Source organism: Lycorma delicatula, chromosome 4, assembly GCF_047948215.1.
Source record: "Lycorma delicatula isolate Av1 chromosome 4, ASM4794821v1, whole genome shotgun sequence".
NCBI classification, from domain to species: domain Eukaryota; kingdom Metazoa; phylum Arthropoda; class Insecta; order Hemiptera; family Fulgoridae; genus Lycorma; species Lycorma delicatula.
The window spans coordinates 213,798,594-213,816,220 of NC_134458.1; the positions used below are offsets into that span (position 1 = coordinate 213,798,594).

Consider the following 17,627-nt stretch of genomic DNA (forward strand, 5'->3'; position numbering starts at 1 on the left):
GCCACCTTGTGGGCGCTGGAGGCCTTTAGGGGGGAGCGGGACGGTAGAAGGCCCACAGAAAATTGAGGGGGGAAAGCACAGGGGGGAGATTCATCCTTCACATTAATGTAAGTGTAATTTTTCAATTAAAAGATTTGTTTTAATTATTGTATTGTTATATTGAATATGCTATCACTATTGTTTTTATATAACTACTCGTGTATAGAAACAATTGTAATTTTTTTGAAAGCAATTTTAATAAAAATTCTTCCAATAAAGATTAAATATGCGTTTTAATTGCTCTCGTTTAAAATTTAAGTTTCAACTCAGAAGTAGGAATAGGTTAAGCCACGTTTAAAAACAATAATTGTAATTACTGTTTTTAACAGATGGTAAAGTAAGTAAGTTAAAAAGTTTTGGAGTGTTAGAAAATTTTTGATTCTTAATGTGGGAGGGGGCGAACAATTTTGAGAATCTATAGTTTAAAGTGAAGTACCTCTTTCTGTTGTGAAATAATGCTTCTATTTGTTAGACGAGTTCTTTTTGTAAAATCCTTACAAACTTCAAGTGCTGAAGAAATATATATTAAAAAAAATTGCCGTTTACAATAGCAAATGTTAAACTGTCTCACTCCCCCCTTCCCCCGGCTCACTCTCTTAATGAGGAATCGTCTTGAAAATATATAAAATAAACTTAAAAAATATATTACGTAAAGTAGATTAATAAAAATACAAATTAAATACTTAATGTTTACAATTATGAAAAGCATTTATTTTTTAAATCAATAAATAATTTATCAATATATTTAAATTCACAATAAATAAAATTATTCCGTAAGATAAATTTAACAGTAATGACATTTATAAACATAATTACATCATTTATAAACTACATATCTTTCTAAAACTAAATAAGTCCTTTAAACAAAGATTTTTAGAAAATTTAAGAGCATATCATACATATAATAAAAAAAATTAATGATTGCGATTACATCAGTACACATAGATATAAGTAAACAATAATCTAGAACCCACCGGGTTGGTCTAGTGGTTAACGCGTCTTCCCAAATCAGCTGATTTGGAAGTCGAGAGTTACAGCGTTCAAGTCCTAGTAAACCCAGTTATTTTTACACGGATTTGAATACTAGATCGTGGATGCCGGTGTTCTTTGGTGGTTGGGTTTCAATCGCACATTTCAGGAATGGTCGAACTGAGAATGTACAAACAAGCCTACACTTCATTTACACTCATACACATCATCCTCATTCATCCTCTGAAGAATTATCTAAACGGTAGTTACCGGAGGCTAAACAGGGGGAAAAAACAACTTATAAATAACAGCTAATTTTGAAAACGATGAATTATTTCAATTGCCAAAGTGCTTTAATAGGCAGCTAACCAATAATTAACTCGATTGATCGTGAACACCTATCAGTTTTTACATTAACAATGGTATTTTTACATTACTTGATGTATTATTTTATAACCGATGATAAATTCCATGATTCGAAAAGCTTTTTTTATAAAAATTTGTTTAAGTTTATTTTAAGCTTACAATTTTGGTGTGTACAAGACGAAGTTTATAGATAATTATAAATAATTTTTACATAATTTTACTGTGTAAACCAGTTTGAATTTTATTTGCCAAAGAGAAATTACGAAATAACAATTTGAAGCCGAACAGTTACAGCAAGGCGCTTGCAAAGGGTACTGTTGAGCCAAACTACCTAGGCGCGCGGCCGTCGTTACTAGGCTAACCGAAAACATCATGCTCGCTTCTATCGGCTGACACTTGTAGTACGGCTAGTCTGAACTACTAAACTAACATTCATAAAAATTAAACTATTAGATAATACACCTCATTAACATGTAATTTAGAAATAATTATAATGAATCTGTCAATTAACGTATTTAGTTTGAATTTATAATATTAAAAGCAAAATTTGATCTTATAATACGGTACTTTGTAGCATAAACTACAAATATTTTAATCTTAATTTATCCAATAAAATGTGAAATTATTTAATAAAATACGATGACCAAGTATGTTATTGTTATATAACAGTAATAAGCTATATTTTATTGTACTTACCCTACAATGAAATGGTTAAAAAAAAGTTACGGTTTTATCTATCACTTGTCACTTAACTATTAGCACTACTAACAATAAAGCCATAATAAAGAAGTATTAATCGAGGCATATTTTACACAAATCGAAAAAAGTCATTGGTCACTTTTTCACTCAAGCGGCTCAATCCCGCTTATGTCATCTGAGTCACTGCTCTCCAATGAGATGACGAACGATTCAACGAGATTGTCGATCTCAATCTCCTTTGATAAATATTCGTCAATTTTTTTTACGTGGTCGCACTTCCTTACCCAGTCTTCTTGGATCATGCTGGCAATTTTCTCTTCGGTTAGCGTTTGAACTTCAGGAAAACTACAAGATGTATTTTTACTAGCGACGTAGCTTTTAAAATCAGCTCATATGAGTTCAATCGGGTTGAGGCCCGGATGATATGGCGAAAATCTTAAGATATCATGACTCTTCTCCTGAACAACTTCATCAAGGATACAGCGACAAAATCTAGATTTGTGCAATTTTACCTGTTTGTACAGCTCGGGCACACAAATACCATCGGTGAAAGGAATGTTAATTTTCACAAGCCAATCTTTCATATTTTGTTTTCTGCTCTTTGAGTTTGGGGCTTTGTCGATTTTAATATTACGGTAAGGAGCGTTGTCTATTACTAAAACGCTCCTTGGCTCCAAATTTGGCAGCAATTTTTCTTTCATCCATTCCATAAACATATCACTGTTAACATTATCGTGACATTCCCCGGTTTGATTTGTCGCTTTCCGAGTTATCAAGGTATTCGGGGCAAAACCCTGCCTGATCACGATTGATTTTTAAGGTGACTGCTAACTATGTACGATTCATGGAGATAAATTATGGGCCATCCTTGATTTCTAAAACGCTTCATTGCCCTCAGAAAATAAATTTTTTGTCCAAGTCTAGCATTTCCATTAATAGTTTTCTGTTATTTTGGGTTCTTCTGCATTTGAAGCCAAGATCCTTCAGAATCTATTTCAAACTGCTTTTCTGCCCTTGAAAGTGAACACTCTCTCGTACAGTAACACTCCCTTTATTCTTGTAATAGAATTTTCACTGTAGGAAGGCAATGTTTTTGCAGGTGAAAATTATAAACGGTTCGTCTTACAATACATTTATCGACGTCGTCCAGTCCTGTGATACGCCCTTTAGAAGTTGGCCATATTCGTGGCGTTGAAAAATGTTTTGTTTCGTAGTCATTACTATGTTTTATTTTTTTCAGTTCGCTATTAACTGTTGTCACCACACGTTCACACACCACATGCTGCAGCAATTCTTCCTCCAGCTTTTGATAAAGGAATTGTCACAGCCTTGTTATCTGCTTCTTCCTTCGTAAACTTGTAAAGGTTAGGAATAATTTCTCTGCCTTGACTATGAATGATGCGTCCTTTCAATTTCGAATGAACGCCGTTGTCGATTTTTAAATTTTTGTGCAAACAAAAACTTTTTAAATATTAAATTACTACCAACGAAACGACCTTAAAATTATTTGTAAGCATAAAATCACTATCACAAGACTTTATTTCATTTATTACAGAAAGATTACTATATAAAAATCTTACGATCGTACACAACTTCACAATGCTCGGTTGAAGACTGTTAATTTACGCAATCTGTAATTTTATATAGAGATATTTGGGGGAGGGTTGTTTAAAAATTAATTATAGCATTAGTCACCAAACTACAATAATTGGTCGTTGACATTAGTCATCGCATCAGCAAATCCTTGGATAAATATTAGTCTAAATACGATGATGAAATAATATTACAAGGGTGAATCAAATTTAAACGGTAATTTTACTATTCTAGGCAGCAAGCAGCTTCGAGCTGGATGGCGGAGTAGGAAGTTAATGTTCGGTGTGTTACAGGGGGAACCAGCTTTGTTAGCTCCTCCGCTCTGTTCTGTCGTCAGTACACTCATGAGTGAGCAAGAGGTTCCGTCGTCTGTTGCACAACGTATAATCTTAATTTTTTTAATTAATGAAGGTGTTAAACCTACGGAATATCAACTCGTTTAAAAATACAGTTTGGGGATGCTACACTGTCCCAGAACAGAGTGGGCCAGATAATTTAAGGGGGGGGGGACGAGAAAGTGTAGAAAACCTAAGTCATGATCAACGCCCAAGGTAAAGTCTCACAGCTGACAACATCCGTGCCGTTCGAGAGCTTATCGAAGGTGATCACCAGTTCATTGTTGAAGAAATCGCGTGAGAAGTAGGTACCAGTATGGAAGTGCTCAATCCATTATCACTGATCATCTTGGCTCTAAAAAAATGAGTGCTCGATGGGTTTCAAGGTTGTCGATCGAAAATCAAAAACAGAACAGGTTGGAGGTCTGTGAATTATTTCTGAATCGATTTCGGCAAGAAAAGGACGATTTTTTGAGGCTCGTCATGACATGTGATGAGAGATGGGTCCATCATTACACTTCGGAGTAAAAAATGGCGAGTTAAGGAGTGACGAAGGAAGGATGTGGGCTACCCAGGTAAAGCCAAAACCCGTCTGTCAACCGAAAAAGTTCTTGCAAGGATTCTTTTTGACTCAAGGGGGGTTTTACTCATTGATTTTCTTCACAATCAACGAAGGGTGAATGCGGCTATTACTGCTAGCTGCTACAGTCAACAAAAGCTGCTTACCGAAACAAAAGACGAGGTATGATCATCAGAGATATTCTTCTCCAGATCATTGCCGTACAGTATAATAAAGTTAGGAGTAGATAAGATTTGAATACTAGATCGTGGACACCGGTGTTCTTTGGTGGTTGGGTTTTCAATTAACCACACATCTCAGGAACGGTTGACCTGATACTGTACAAGACTACACTTCATTTACACTCATACATATCATCCTCATTCATCTTCTGAAGTATTATCTGAAAGGTAATTACCGGAGACTAAACAGGAAAAAGAAAAGAAAAAAGAAAGGAGTAGATAAGATATTTTTATTTACAGTAGTACAAAAATAATACAATGTTGAATATCCGGATGGTTAAATGGGCTCACCTATATACCGCTGTTTCACTGTACAATTGTATTATTTTCCTACAAATGGTCGAAATTCCAACAGTTTTAAAGGACTTTTTTCTTTACAATTGTTTTTCCACCCATTCAGTCGTTAACTGAATAATAATAATAATAACCATCTTAATATAGACCCATAGCATGCCTTCAGACAACATATAAATTATTGACAGCAATTATTGCCAACAAAATATACAAGCACCTGGAAACCAACAAAGTCTCCATTTGGAGCAGAAGGGATGTGCAAAAGCCGCGAGGGGGAGCAAAGAACAAATAATCATAGATACGGTAACCAAGCAACAAGCCCGATACACTAAAAGAAATCTGTGGATAGCCTATATAGACTATAAAAAGACGATAGTGTGCCATACTCGTGGCTAACGAAGATCTTAGAAACCTATCAAGTTGGTGAAAGACGATTAGGTTCTTGAGGCATGCAATGAGTGCTTGGGCACGATACTAATCGCAAACAGTGCAGTAAGAAAAATACAATCAGAACCCATAAATGTAAGTAGAGGAATATTTCAAGGAGACGCCCTAAGCCCGCTCTGGTTCTGTATGGCTGTGTACCCGCTCTCAAGCATGCTAAAGGAGTCAAGGTACGGTTACAATATAAAATCACGAGTAGGATATTACAAACTGGCACACCTATTCTATATGGACGAAGATTTATGGAGGGACTGAACATCAGCTGCAGCAACTGCTCAAACTTGTCGAAATGTTCAGCGAAGATATTAAAATGGAGCTAGGAATAAGTAAATGCAAGATAAACGCCATTGTGAAGGGAAAGTTCCACCAAGCGCAAAATTACGACCTGCAGACCCAAGGTAGCATAGAAGCAATGAAAGAAGAGGACATGCACAAGTACCTAGGATGCAATCAAACGGTAAAATTGCAGCACAAAGTTATTAAGGAAAAACCTAAGAAAACGTATGAAAAGAAATTAAGATTAATTTTAAAATCGGAACTTAATGAGGGAAGTAAAGTGAAGGAAGTGAACACATATGCAGTACCAGTACTCACGTATGCATTAGGTATAATAAGATACAGTGAAACAGAGTTACACGAGCTGAACAGACTCACTTGAAAAATATTCTACCAAGAAAAGTCCTATCACATCCACTTGTCAAAAGAAAGATTCACGCTCCCGAGAAAGGAAGGTGGAAGAGTACTCGATATTAAAAATCTATGCTACGGCCAAAACGAAAACTTAATGGATTACTTCCATAGCAAGCAACACCCCTTCTATCACGCTATCGCAGCGGCAGACCTAAACTATACGCCACTAAACCTAGCCAACAGGACTAACAACGCAGAACATAAGAAAGAGAGCAATGCAGATAAAATTCTAGATCGGGGAAGGAAAGAGCTGCATGGGAGATAGGCACCGTCTAGCCAGGTAGGAGTCGACAAAGCAGCTTCAAATAATTGGCTTATGCAAGGAAAGTTATATTCAGAGACGGAGGGGTTTATATGTAGCATACAGGATCAAGTAGTAGTAACAAGAAATTTATTCTTAAAGAAAATATCAACAACAAATGTAGGCCATGTATGCAACACACTGAAACAGTAGACCAAATAAACACTGGCTGTCCGATTCTAGCTCCGACGGAGTACACCAGGAGGCACAACAACGTGGCAAAAATCGTACACGTAGAACTCTGCAATAGATACAAGTTACAGTTTCAAAATAGGCCCAAATATACTTATGAGCCAGCCTCCTTTTTAATTCGATCTAGCCGAGACCGAATTCGAACCAGCAACATATGGATTAGAAAGCTAATGCTATAATACTGTACAATCTTTAACTTAGATTAAAAACCCACAATTTAATTAATATACTACATACATATTTTATACAAAAAAGCCTAAGCGAGTTTTAAATATCAGAAAGATTATGATAAATGGCAGGTGGTAAACGAGTCTTAAAAAAGAAAAAAAGATAAAAGAGAACAAAAAATAAAAATTATAGAAAAAGAAGTTAATTCTGACCACCAGCTTGCGCCTGTTGAACAGACAGCCGGTTGCCGGGTGTTAAACAACACTACATACAAACTGCAGCCAGGCACAAACTAACAAAACACCTGTCGATATTATGTTTTAAATATTAATAATACGACAACCGGTTGCTTATATATTTTAAAAACAAAAAGAATCTATTTATTATAAACGACTATTTTATTTTAAATACACTAAAATTACAAAATACGAGTAATTCATCTGATACAACATTTGTTTTTATGGCTATACAAAATAAAATAAAAGATAATCGTGCATTAATAAATGAAGACAAACTGTTTTTAGACGAAGTTTCTTTTTGTTACATACGATGCAAAAAGAACCTCAAGTAGCATAATAATCTACCTGTTAAAATGTAACTGTAATATTTTAGTAAGCGATCTGATATAAAACAAAAATTAACTCTTGAAAGTAGGTTCGGCCTTTCTCTCTCTCTCAAAAATAAAATGACAATAAAATTACCATTATTAGTTCAAACTATACTTGAAAAACGGCCGATAACCATTAAACTGTAAATTAAAAAACACCTAAATAGAACTAAAATAATGAAAAAAGATTCGTTATTACGCAGATCATTGGATACAATTTTACGTTTGATATGTGTGTAAACTCATATCAAATTTGGGTGATCAGCCATCGGTCACGAAAAATCGAGATACAATTGAAAAAAAAATTTAATAAGCTTAAAATAAAAAGATATTTAATTTTCAACTAGTACAAAATAAAAACAATCTTGATTTAAACCCGTTAAAATTTTATTCTCCTTAATTGCCAGACTACGTACATACGAGTAATAAATAATATGTTTAACTGTTATGTATGCCCCTCTGTAGCTTCGGAGATCCAACCGATGACAACCAACTTTTGGGTAGTAACAGGTCTTCGGTCTGAAAGTAACAGACTATCTTAAATTGTCTTAACCAAAAGGTGGGGGGGGGGGGCTCCGGTTTGCGATAAACTGGCGGACAAAATTTAAAAATTACGCTTATTTAAATTTTAACGATGGTATTCCATAAAACGATAAAAAAGAAATTCCTTTTACTCATGATTTTTTCGAAAAATTCATCGTTCTCGAAATAATCACACACTACAAAATTCATTTATCATTCAATTAGTAACTCCAAGATGATCACCAACGCCATCAATGAATAAGTGAACGCCATCAATGATAAATGATAATGATATATAAATGATAATGATAATTAAATGATCTTCATTTATTATCCTGTTGTTGCTATTCAAATAAACAGTAATAATAGTCTGTAGGTTCATGTTGAGTGAATTTTTGTGCGATCTGTAAGTTTTTGTTGAATGATTTTTATATACTGTGTGTAATGAAAGTTTGTACTAAGTTAAGTGTAAAATTTTTTTGCTCGCAAGCGTCCAAATTGGCACGTGTCAAAATGGGATTATCAAAAACAAGCGAGGAAAGTGAAGGTGAAACGCGAAAAGAAATCGACGCATTCCAGAGATAAACCAACAATAATAATTTTAATGAACCAATAAAATAAACGTATGTTACGCGCACATACATTGCTGTACATGGACATTCAATTTTTTATTTAAACAGGACAACCTTTAATACAAAATATATATATATATATATATATATATATATATATATATATATAATATATATATATATATATATATATATATATATATATAGTTAATTAATTACGTTGTTAATTGATTTACTAATGTTTTCTTTAAAGAGAAGTTTATTATAAACTGAACGATAACTAACCTTTTAGCATTCAATGTTAAACAAGAGACATACCAATATGCATACAAATATCATATCTAAACTGAATAGTAGTTATGAAAACAACAAAAAAGCGCTAAATAAAACAATTATTGAAAAACAAAAACCCGACTATTAATTGTACCTAGAATAATTATGAAAAACGAACTAACAATTTTTTCTTTCTTTTCTTACAGGCATTTTTTTAGGATAGAGTAAGTTAGCCTACGATGTGAAATTTAATATTATTTCTACATTTCACGTTGTAGTCGGGTTGCTGTTACCCTTAACGAAGTGGAGACCATTAAAGTCACTATCAGCCTACATAGGCACCTGAGTACAACATAAAGTGTGTAAGTAATACAGTATTAAATTTCACATCGCAGACAAACTTACTGTATCCTGTAAAAATGCCCGTAAGAAAAGAAAGAAAATGTTAAATTATTTTTTGTTAGTTTTTCATAATTATTGTAGGTAGATGTTTACAATTAGTAGTCGGGTTTTTTGTTGTTTTTTAATAATTATTTCATTTTAAATAAATTTTTTTTATAGTTTTTCAACGTAAAAAAGTGTGTACTGCGTTTCTTTACGTTCTCCAAGTATATTATTAAACTAATAGAAAAATAAATCGGCATTTGCACTTCAGAGAAGCAATAGTAAAAATTCTGAATTTAAAAATTAATTATCATTTCACGTTAACATCACATCATTAATTTTTTATTAATTTACTTTTTTTAACATTTTCGAGTCCGGACAATTCACGTCCCACGATGTTCAAATATCTTCTACGCGGAACGGCAACGTATAAGGTCGGTTACAAATAGATATTTTCATATTATTTTCCTTCAATCTTTTGAAAACAATATCGAGTAACAAAATAAAAATCGCGTATAGCAACAGAAAAATAATATAAGCTTCTACTCTCAAATTCTACATAAATTATGAAGCGAGTTATAACTAATCAGCAAAGATATAAAGTAACTAGATTAGATATAGTGAAGGTCAAACAATATTTAATTATGAAAGTTTAACGCGATAGATGGTAAACCGAACCTAATCTCAATTATAACATAATATATTAGCAGAATATTTCAACTTCCTAATCGTTACGAAATAATTTAAATATGATACTTAATTTTTATTTATTTTTCAGAGTAATTTATAAAATAATTTTTTTTTTTTAGATTCAAACAGATTTAATACTATAAGAGCTAAAATAAAGGTTTACACCATAAATGGTTTAATTAAGCAAAAAAATTCTAAAGATCAATTTAGTATTGCCAAGAGAAGCATAAAATACTACGTGTGTGCGCTCGCTCGCGCATCATCTATAAGTAAATATGGACTTTTAAAAATTCCTGTTATCATGTTCGTAATTAATATTATATAATACAATTAATTCGATTCACATGATAAAATCATTACAACGAAAAAAAATTATTTACTTTATAACAATATAATTTAAAAATCAGAATTAATTCATGAAAACATTCAGAGTTCAATAATAATTAATTTTACATAATCTATTACACACTACAATTAAATAAGATAAATTAACAATTAAACGACAATATTACGCTTCGACCAAATAAGTCGTCCACACGTTAATTTAAATATAAAATTAAATCTTATCATCGATGCCATTAAATTAATTTTTTTTAATCTACCATGATCGCCCCAAAATTAGAAGATCAAAGGGGTTTACTTGACCCCCATCTTCCAAATAATATAAAACAACATTAAAAAAATAAAATTACCGTGATATATATACATGTACTTCGCTATTAAGTGTTACTGCGTAGGACCTTAGTTGAAATCGGTTTTAAAATATAGTTAATTTTCACTGAAGTTAAAGTTCATCGGTGTACTTAGGCGGCCCAGGCTGAATTAGACACTACTTAAAGAACAGATGATCTGATATAGGATAAAACCCAACTATCGAACAGTAAAACTTGCTGAAACATCGAAATAACAGTTTCTAATTTTAATTCAATCGTTTTTATGTATTGTGAAAGATAGCAAAATATAATAATATACTTTACACGAAAACAAAAATCAAGGATTTAATCGGAAAACAGACCTAAATGCACAACTGAACTAAATTCAGTTTTTTTTCTATTCGTGTGATATCGTACTTCAATAAAAAAACACATTAAAATTTAACTGATCCATAGCCATCTTTGATGTACGTATAAATTAAAATCTTTAAAAATTAAAAAACGAGATATAAATTATAATTTTTTTGCGTATCGCTGACTACTAAACTGAAGTCCCCCTTAAAGTCCTAGTCAGGAATTTTTGGCCGTGACGTAAATGCGTTTTTATCGCCCCAGAATTAAGTCATACAATCACTTATTTAATAATAAAAAAATCATATAAAATAATAATTTCTGTGCAACAGGTTTCATGTTAGTAATAACGGTTATCTGTTAAAGCAGATTTTCTCTTAGTGCAGTTTGCATAAACACAGCTGTAAAGAAATTTGCAAGAAGAAATTATGAAAAATTGAAAATAATCAATTTAAATAACAGGAATAAAAAAACGAACATGTTATTAAGTCGTAAGGGCTAGAACCGATCACCCTAACAGAACACAAACAGTAATCTAGTTACAATGTTTATTTTTGTTCCACAGATTCTTGTGAATGTTATATACCTAAGAAACGTGAATGGAATATAGGCGAATTTTATCAGGAAATATACAACGGTACGTGTTTTTCTTCCAGATTTCATTTAAAAATTAAACAACAAACAAAGAGAACAAAAAAATACGATAACAAAATTCCATTCAAAACGTATAACCATTAAATTCAAGTCACAGCATATGAACAACTTGTTTAATGTATAATCAGTTCGTTGAATAAATAATCAACAAATAAATAATAAATAATTTATTCTCATCTTTAGAAAATAATATTCTATAAGAAACACATCAAGACCGGTCTTAATGCGTCTAAAACTTGGGTCAGATCAACGTCAAAAAAATACACCATTGTTAAACTTAAAAACAAAAAGTAAAAATAAATAAATAACATTAAAAATTAAGACTACCGAGAAATTAAAAAAGATTTGTAATAAAAAATTTTTAATGACTTATTTCAAAACACCTTCAATTGAATTGTCGACTATCTGCAGCGGCTTGTACTGCAACTCTCGGCTTATTTTATTATCGGTGGATTTCACGAGTTACATGAATGTAATAAGCTGATGCTAAAATGACTGTCACGGAAAAAAAACATTTTAACAAATTATAAATAATTTAATGAAAATTATTTTAACTCATCTTATTAGCACATAACACGCCGATATATCTCGCAACATACAAACCCAAGTTTGAAAGAAAAATACATCCATATCTATACAGGCGATAGTACTACATTTTTACATGTAATTAAATTAGCAATTTAGTATTAAACTTTCCGGGTTTTTTAGATGAAGTGCGACTGCGTAAATAGCTCATTTTACGGATTTCGTACTTAGAATTAAGAGAACAATACAAGATTCTCCCAAAATTGCCCTCGATCTTAAAAAGTTCTTCTTAAAGTTGTCTCTTTCGAAAAGTTAAAACATAATTTTTTAATTGTTTTTTGTACTCATTTTTTACGTTTAGTATTTTTAACGCGTTCACTATTGGAAATAAAATTGTTTTTTTTTCACGTATTGAAATTCCGATACTCGAATACATTATGAAACTTTTTTGAACGCAAGGGTTATGAAAATCGTACATCTGGAAAGCATTAACTATAGTTTAAACCTAAATGACCCTAACGAATATTAAGGTTAGTGTAGTGTACCCTTTTTTAATGCAAATTAAATGATATTATTTTATCTAGTTTTATATATTAAATTATATAATTAATAAAGATAGAATGTACGAAATTATTAGACCGAATCTTCTGATATAACTAATCAAATCTTTTAATTAATTTTTTTTTAAATACGTCCCATTGCTCTATTACAAGAGGATTTTAATTAGCGGTTGCGGTTTGGATTGCACGTCTTCCTGAGATAATTTCGGATCTACCCGTATGAAAAGATAAAAAACGCTCTATTTAATCTTTAATCCGTGGTTCAAACACGCTTAATGATCTTACGAGGAGATTAAATATCAATAAAACAAAGTCTTTTCTTACTGAAAATAAAAAAATGACTTACGTACAAATTACAATTATCTCTTCAACAAATTGTAATGATTTTCTCATTAAAAACTTCTCTAGTTTTCATGGAAGCTACCAACCTGCATCCCGCTTCACAAAAGCTTGAAAAACGGCGTATGTGACGTCAAATAAAACATATATATGGCTGTTAAAAATATTTCTAGGGCTTGAGGGCTGGGGGTTTTTAGGATAAGTTCCTACGGAAATATTAATAAATTTCATTTGTTATATAAATTTAATTATTTTAATTAATACACAATTATTTTTATCTGAAAACACAACTGAAACATGTGAAATGAGAGGTTACAGAATAATATATAAATATGGTCTAAAAACTCAAAAATGTAACATTTTAAAATGAATTAATGAAAAAGACTTGTTAAAATTTGTTTAAAACCGGTAGATAAATATTGGTGACCGTACTTGAGTCATCCAAATTTAATTAATCCGGTATCAAATGAAATTTTATTAAGAAAGAAATGATTGCGGTGGAAAAATGTAATCTAAAAAAAGGGGTTAGAATGCATAAATTAAATGCAGAATAAAGCAATTATTGGAGAGAGGTTAAAATATTAAGAACCAAACTGTGAAAAGTATACTAACAAAAATCCTGTATCTATTACATGCAATCTACTTTGATAAAATGTATCAACGAATTTATCTGTATTAGTTTTATTTCAGAGACAATTAATCTGTCATTATTATTATTATTATTATTAACATTTTATTCTTTTTAAATAATGAACATTTAACTGACACTACTGCTATAAAACGAAATAAAATATCGAACCAAAAATATAAAAAAAAAAATCAGTAAAGATTAGGTACTTTCTTCAGAATTAAAACGAAAAGTATTTCTTTAAGTTGTATCAATAATGCCCATTAAATAACATATATTACAACACTTTTCTCTTTATAAAATTAAACTAAGGAGCACATTCAACACCATTACGTTTAAATGTACGATAAGTACATTTATCAAATACGGTTTGCATTATTACATATAAAAAGTAATTCTATTGCTGTACAATATTGTAACGATATCTAAATGTAGACAGATACTTTTTAATTATTTATTTTATTAATACTTAGTATTTTACTTTTTATACGTTCAATGTGCTTTATATATTAATATCAAAACAACACACAATTTTAAGAGTATATAAACCTAACCTATTTAAATAGATAACAGTAAAAATAATAACGTTAAAATAAAAACTACGGATTTAATTATATTTTTATTAACAACAAACTCAAAATTAATATAAAAATCTATACAAGAAGTTATGTTAACACCACACGAAAGAATAATTTCAACTACTATTCTTGTCTTTAGTATAAACAAAGAATTTGATAAAGAAATAAAACGGAACAAAATATTTAAAGTTAATTAGTAAATTATACATATTTGTTCTATATTAATAAAAATTCTAATGAAAATACCTCAATATGGAAAATTATATGATACCATAGGTGAGAACAAGCTAACAAAATCAAACGTAGAAGTATGTAAATAAAATCTTACCACCACAATAAGGCTTAAAGTGGGGATACTCAGCATCAGGAAAAAAATTATAAATAAATAATTGCAACAACAATTTCAAAATTTAAGTACGCTTTGCTGTTAAAATATAGAATGCAATCGGTTAGGAAAAATTAAGGAATACGATTAAATATAGGAAATATCACGACAATTAGTTATGATTCAGTCATATAATGTTAAGTTAACAAATAATGAGTCATGCAACAATTCCAGCAAAATAAAACATTACTCACCATACGACTCCAAAAGCCCCATATCCGATAGGTCGATCCGGTTGGACATCCTGTGTATGTCCCCCAGGTGTGGCAGGAGTTTGATGAGCGTGTTGCGGATGATAATAAGGTTGAGCAGCAGCCAATATAGCTTGTTGATGAGCACCCGTACCGGCCGCACCACCCTGCATAAGTGACATCGAAACAGACACTCTTGAGTGTCGGCTAGGTCCTACGACTGCCATTTCAAATCCAGCGACCACCCTTAAATTAGTAACAATATGGTATCGCCGAACAACGCCGCATGTAATACAAGTTCATTAACGTAGCGATAAATAAATTAAATAACGATTACGAGAATAATAATTATAAACTAATTCAGAACGCCCGATAAATAAGACCTGCTGTTTTATCGGAACATCAAAATATAAAAACAAACGAAAACCAATAAAGACTAGAAGTAAATATCCTGAGAACTTTGTGCAGGGCTAAGAACAGAATTACCTAATGATATGACTTATCGTTACAACGGTTAACTCTGCATTTAAGTAATGAATTCGACTGATGAAGAACTTAAAAAATAATCATTCTATTTAACCTCTAGGAATTACAACAGCTTATTAACAACCGACTGATAAAAGGTTACCACAACTAAGCTCTGTTACGTTACAAACTTAAATTGATTTTACTACCTATCTATCTATAATAAATTAATAATAAAACGAATAATAATATACTTTAAATTTAAATAATATAAATATAGTTCAGAAAGGTAGGCCTTGTCATCAGCTGTAAAGAAGTGTCACTTTGACAACAGTTCTGGTTTTCATTATGAGCTTCATGAAGAACGAGTGCGTGTTGTATCCCGTCTACCGTAACAGCAAAAATCAAGATCAATCGGCACTATTTAATTCATTAAAATTCATACACATAACAATGCAATGCATTTTAACACCGTTCGTTATGTACACCAACACCAGTATAGCCGATCTAACAAAATATCAATCACTTTACTTAAGGACTCGTACGACTTCAATCGGCTGCACAAAGAAAACTGATGTATCCCATGATCCTTAGCGTAAGCCGCATTCAAAGGGACAGTAGTTTATATTTTACCGACAGGAGCGCCACTAAACGGCTTCTTTTGTCCGTCATGCTGCTGCTTACAGTTAAATTATTTGTAAACCTTGATGCTAAACAAAGGAAACTACGTTCGTCTTCCTTTGTCTTTTTATATCAATTAATAAATGCTCTATGGATAGTTAGTTACTTTCTTCTGCAGTAATCTTTTTCAATATTAAATACAACTGCTCTTTAATTTTAAAAATAATATAAACATTTATTCGTTTTTAAAGTTGTGCATTATACTAAGTAGAATCATGAACTCTTTTGTAATTAAATATTTTATGAAAAATTATTAATCTTTGTATTATTATTCATTGTCGGCCTTTATTAATGTTTTATAATTTATTACAATGAAGCTTTGACTGTACAAACAATATTAGTATGTAATTACTGTTATAAAAATACCTGTGGTACATTTATTTTTCCATTTTTTTTTAATGGAAAATTCTTAGATAAAACTTATTCTTGATCAGATAATAACATAAGTTACTGTAAAATAATTGAAGCAGTAGGTTCTAATTTTCTCTCAGATATCTAATACTTAATATAAACATTATTATATTATTTTATGTTTCTGAAATGTAGCTCTTAAAAACACTACAACAAAGTACCTTAACTTTTCAGTGGTAGTAAAGGTGGTGAAATGGTAAAATCAAAGATGTATTAAACTCTCATATTATCTTGAAAAAGAAAAGTATTGTTCTAGCTTCTAAAAAAATTTACTTCAGCGTAGACCCTAAAAATGAATTTTTTGAAAAGAGAATAAATAAATTTGTAACTTTAAAACAAATAAGAATGAAAATAAAATAATTTATAATTACCATACATACTACTACTGCTACATCAGTGAATAACTTTTGAAAGACCTGACTAAGGAATAATTTTTTTAATTCACCCTGTGGAGTGGATTGTACATTTTTCATCATCTATTTTTCCCCCTCTGATTCCTCATCTTTCCTAATATTTATGTTATCTTTGATCCCTTTTTTCCATTATTAATTTTAGGGGTGTGCAGTCTAACCCAATACGATTTTCATACTGAGAATGCCAAGATATGAACATTTATTAAGGGGAGTTGATCATGAACCAAATCAGGGAATAAACTTCTTATTTGGCGAGTATACAAGTATAGGTATTGGTTTAAGTCCCTACTGGGTAAAGATGGCATTCCTAATACTTTCTGTATTACAGAAAGAGGGAACAATCCTTTCAGCAGTTAATAAGAACAATAACTGATGTTTGATTCAAACTGAAAATCAAAAATTGTAAGATTATTAAACTTTGAGTACTGCTCAGTAGAAAGCTGCAAACAAATATTATAACCGTATTTACTGAGAAAATGTATTCTTAATTCCTTATCACATTTTAACAAATATTCGTGTCTAAAATAATGAATACATACAAAAAAATATTTTTAATTATGCTTGTATCATTGTGTCAGTTTTATTGTCTGCACTAAAGTTGGTTATTTTTGATAATTTTCAGAATATCATCAATTTTTGGTATTCCATTCATAGAATCAGTCATTTTTAAATTATAGACAATTTTCATTTTACAAAAATAAATTATTAGAATAATTATTAAAGTAAGCAGCATAAAATAGGGGCTTATTTAATAATCTATGTAATCTTCCTGTTTCCTCACACTAACTTCTTATTATCATCTATATTCATAATAATGACAGTTAATTGAAAAGAGCATAGACTGGCAGTGTTAT

The 17,627-nt window shown here is 31.0% G+C and overlaps 1 protein-coding gene across 3 annotated transcripts in view; it reads right to left on the bottom strand.

The window, feature by feature from the left end:
• The window catches only part of nmo (serine/threonine-protein kinase nemo), a 262,878-nt gene extending 247,070 nt beyond the window's left edge, over positions 1 to 15,808 (bottom strand). For all 3 annotated transcript variants that reach the window (XR_012755996.1, XM_075362115.1, XM_075362116.1), the window contains exon 1: positions 14,807 to 15,808. Coding sequence is in view for 2 of the 3 variants with exons in the window: in XM_075362115.1 (XP_075218230.1) it covers positions 14,807 to 15,030 (224 nt within the window). In the remaining variant the exon portion in view is untranslated. The remainder of the gene's footprint in view (positions 1 to 14,806) is intronic.
• Between the last annotated feature and the right edge of the window lie 1,819 nt (positions 15,809 to 17,627).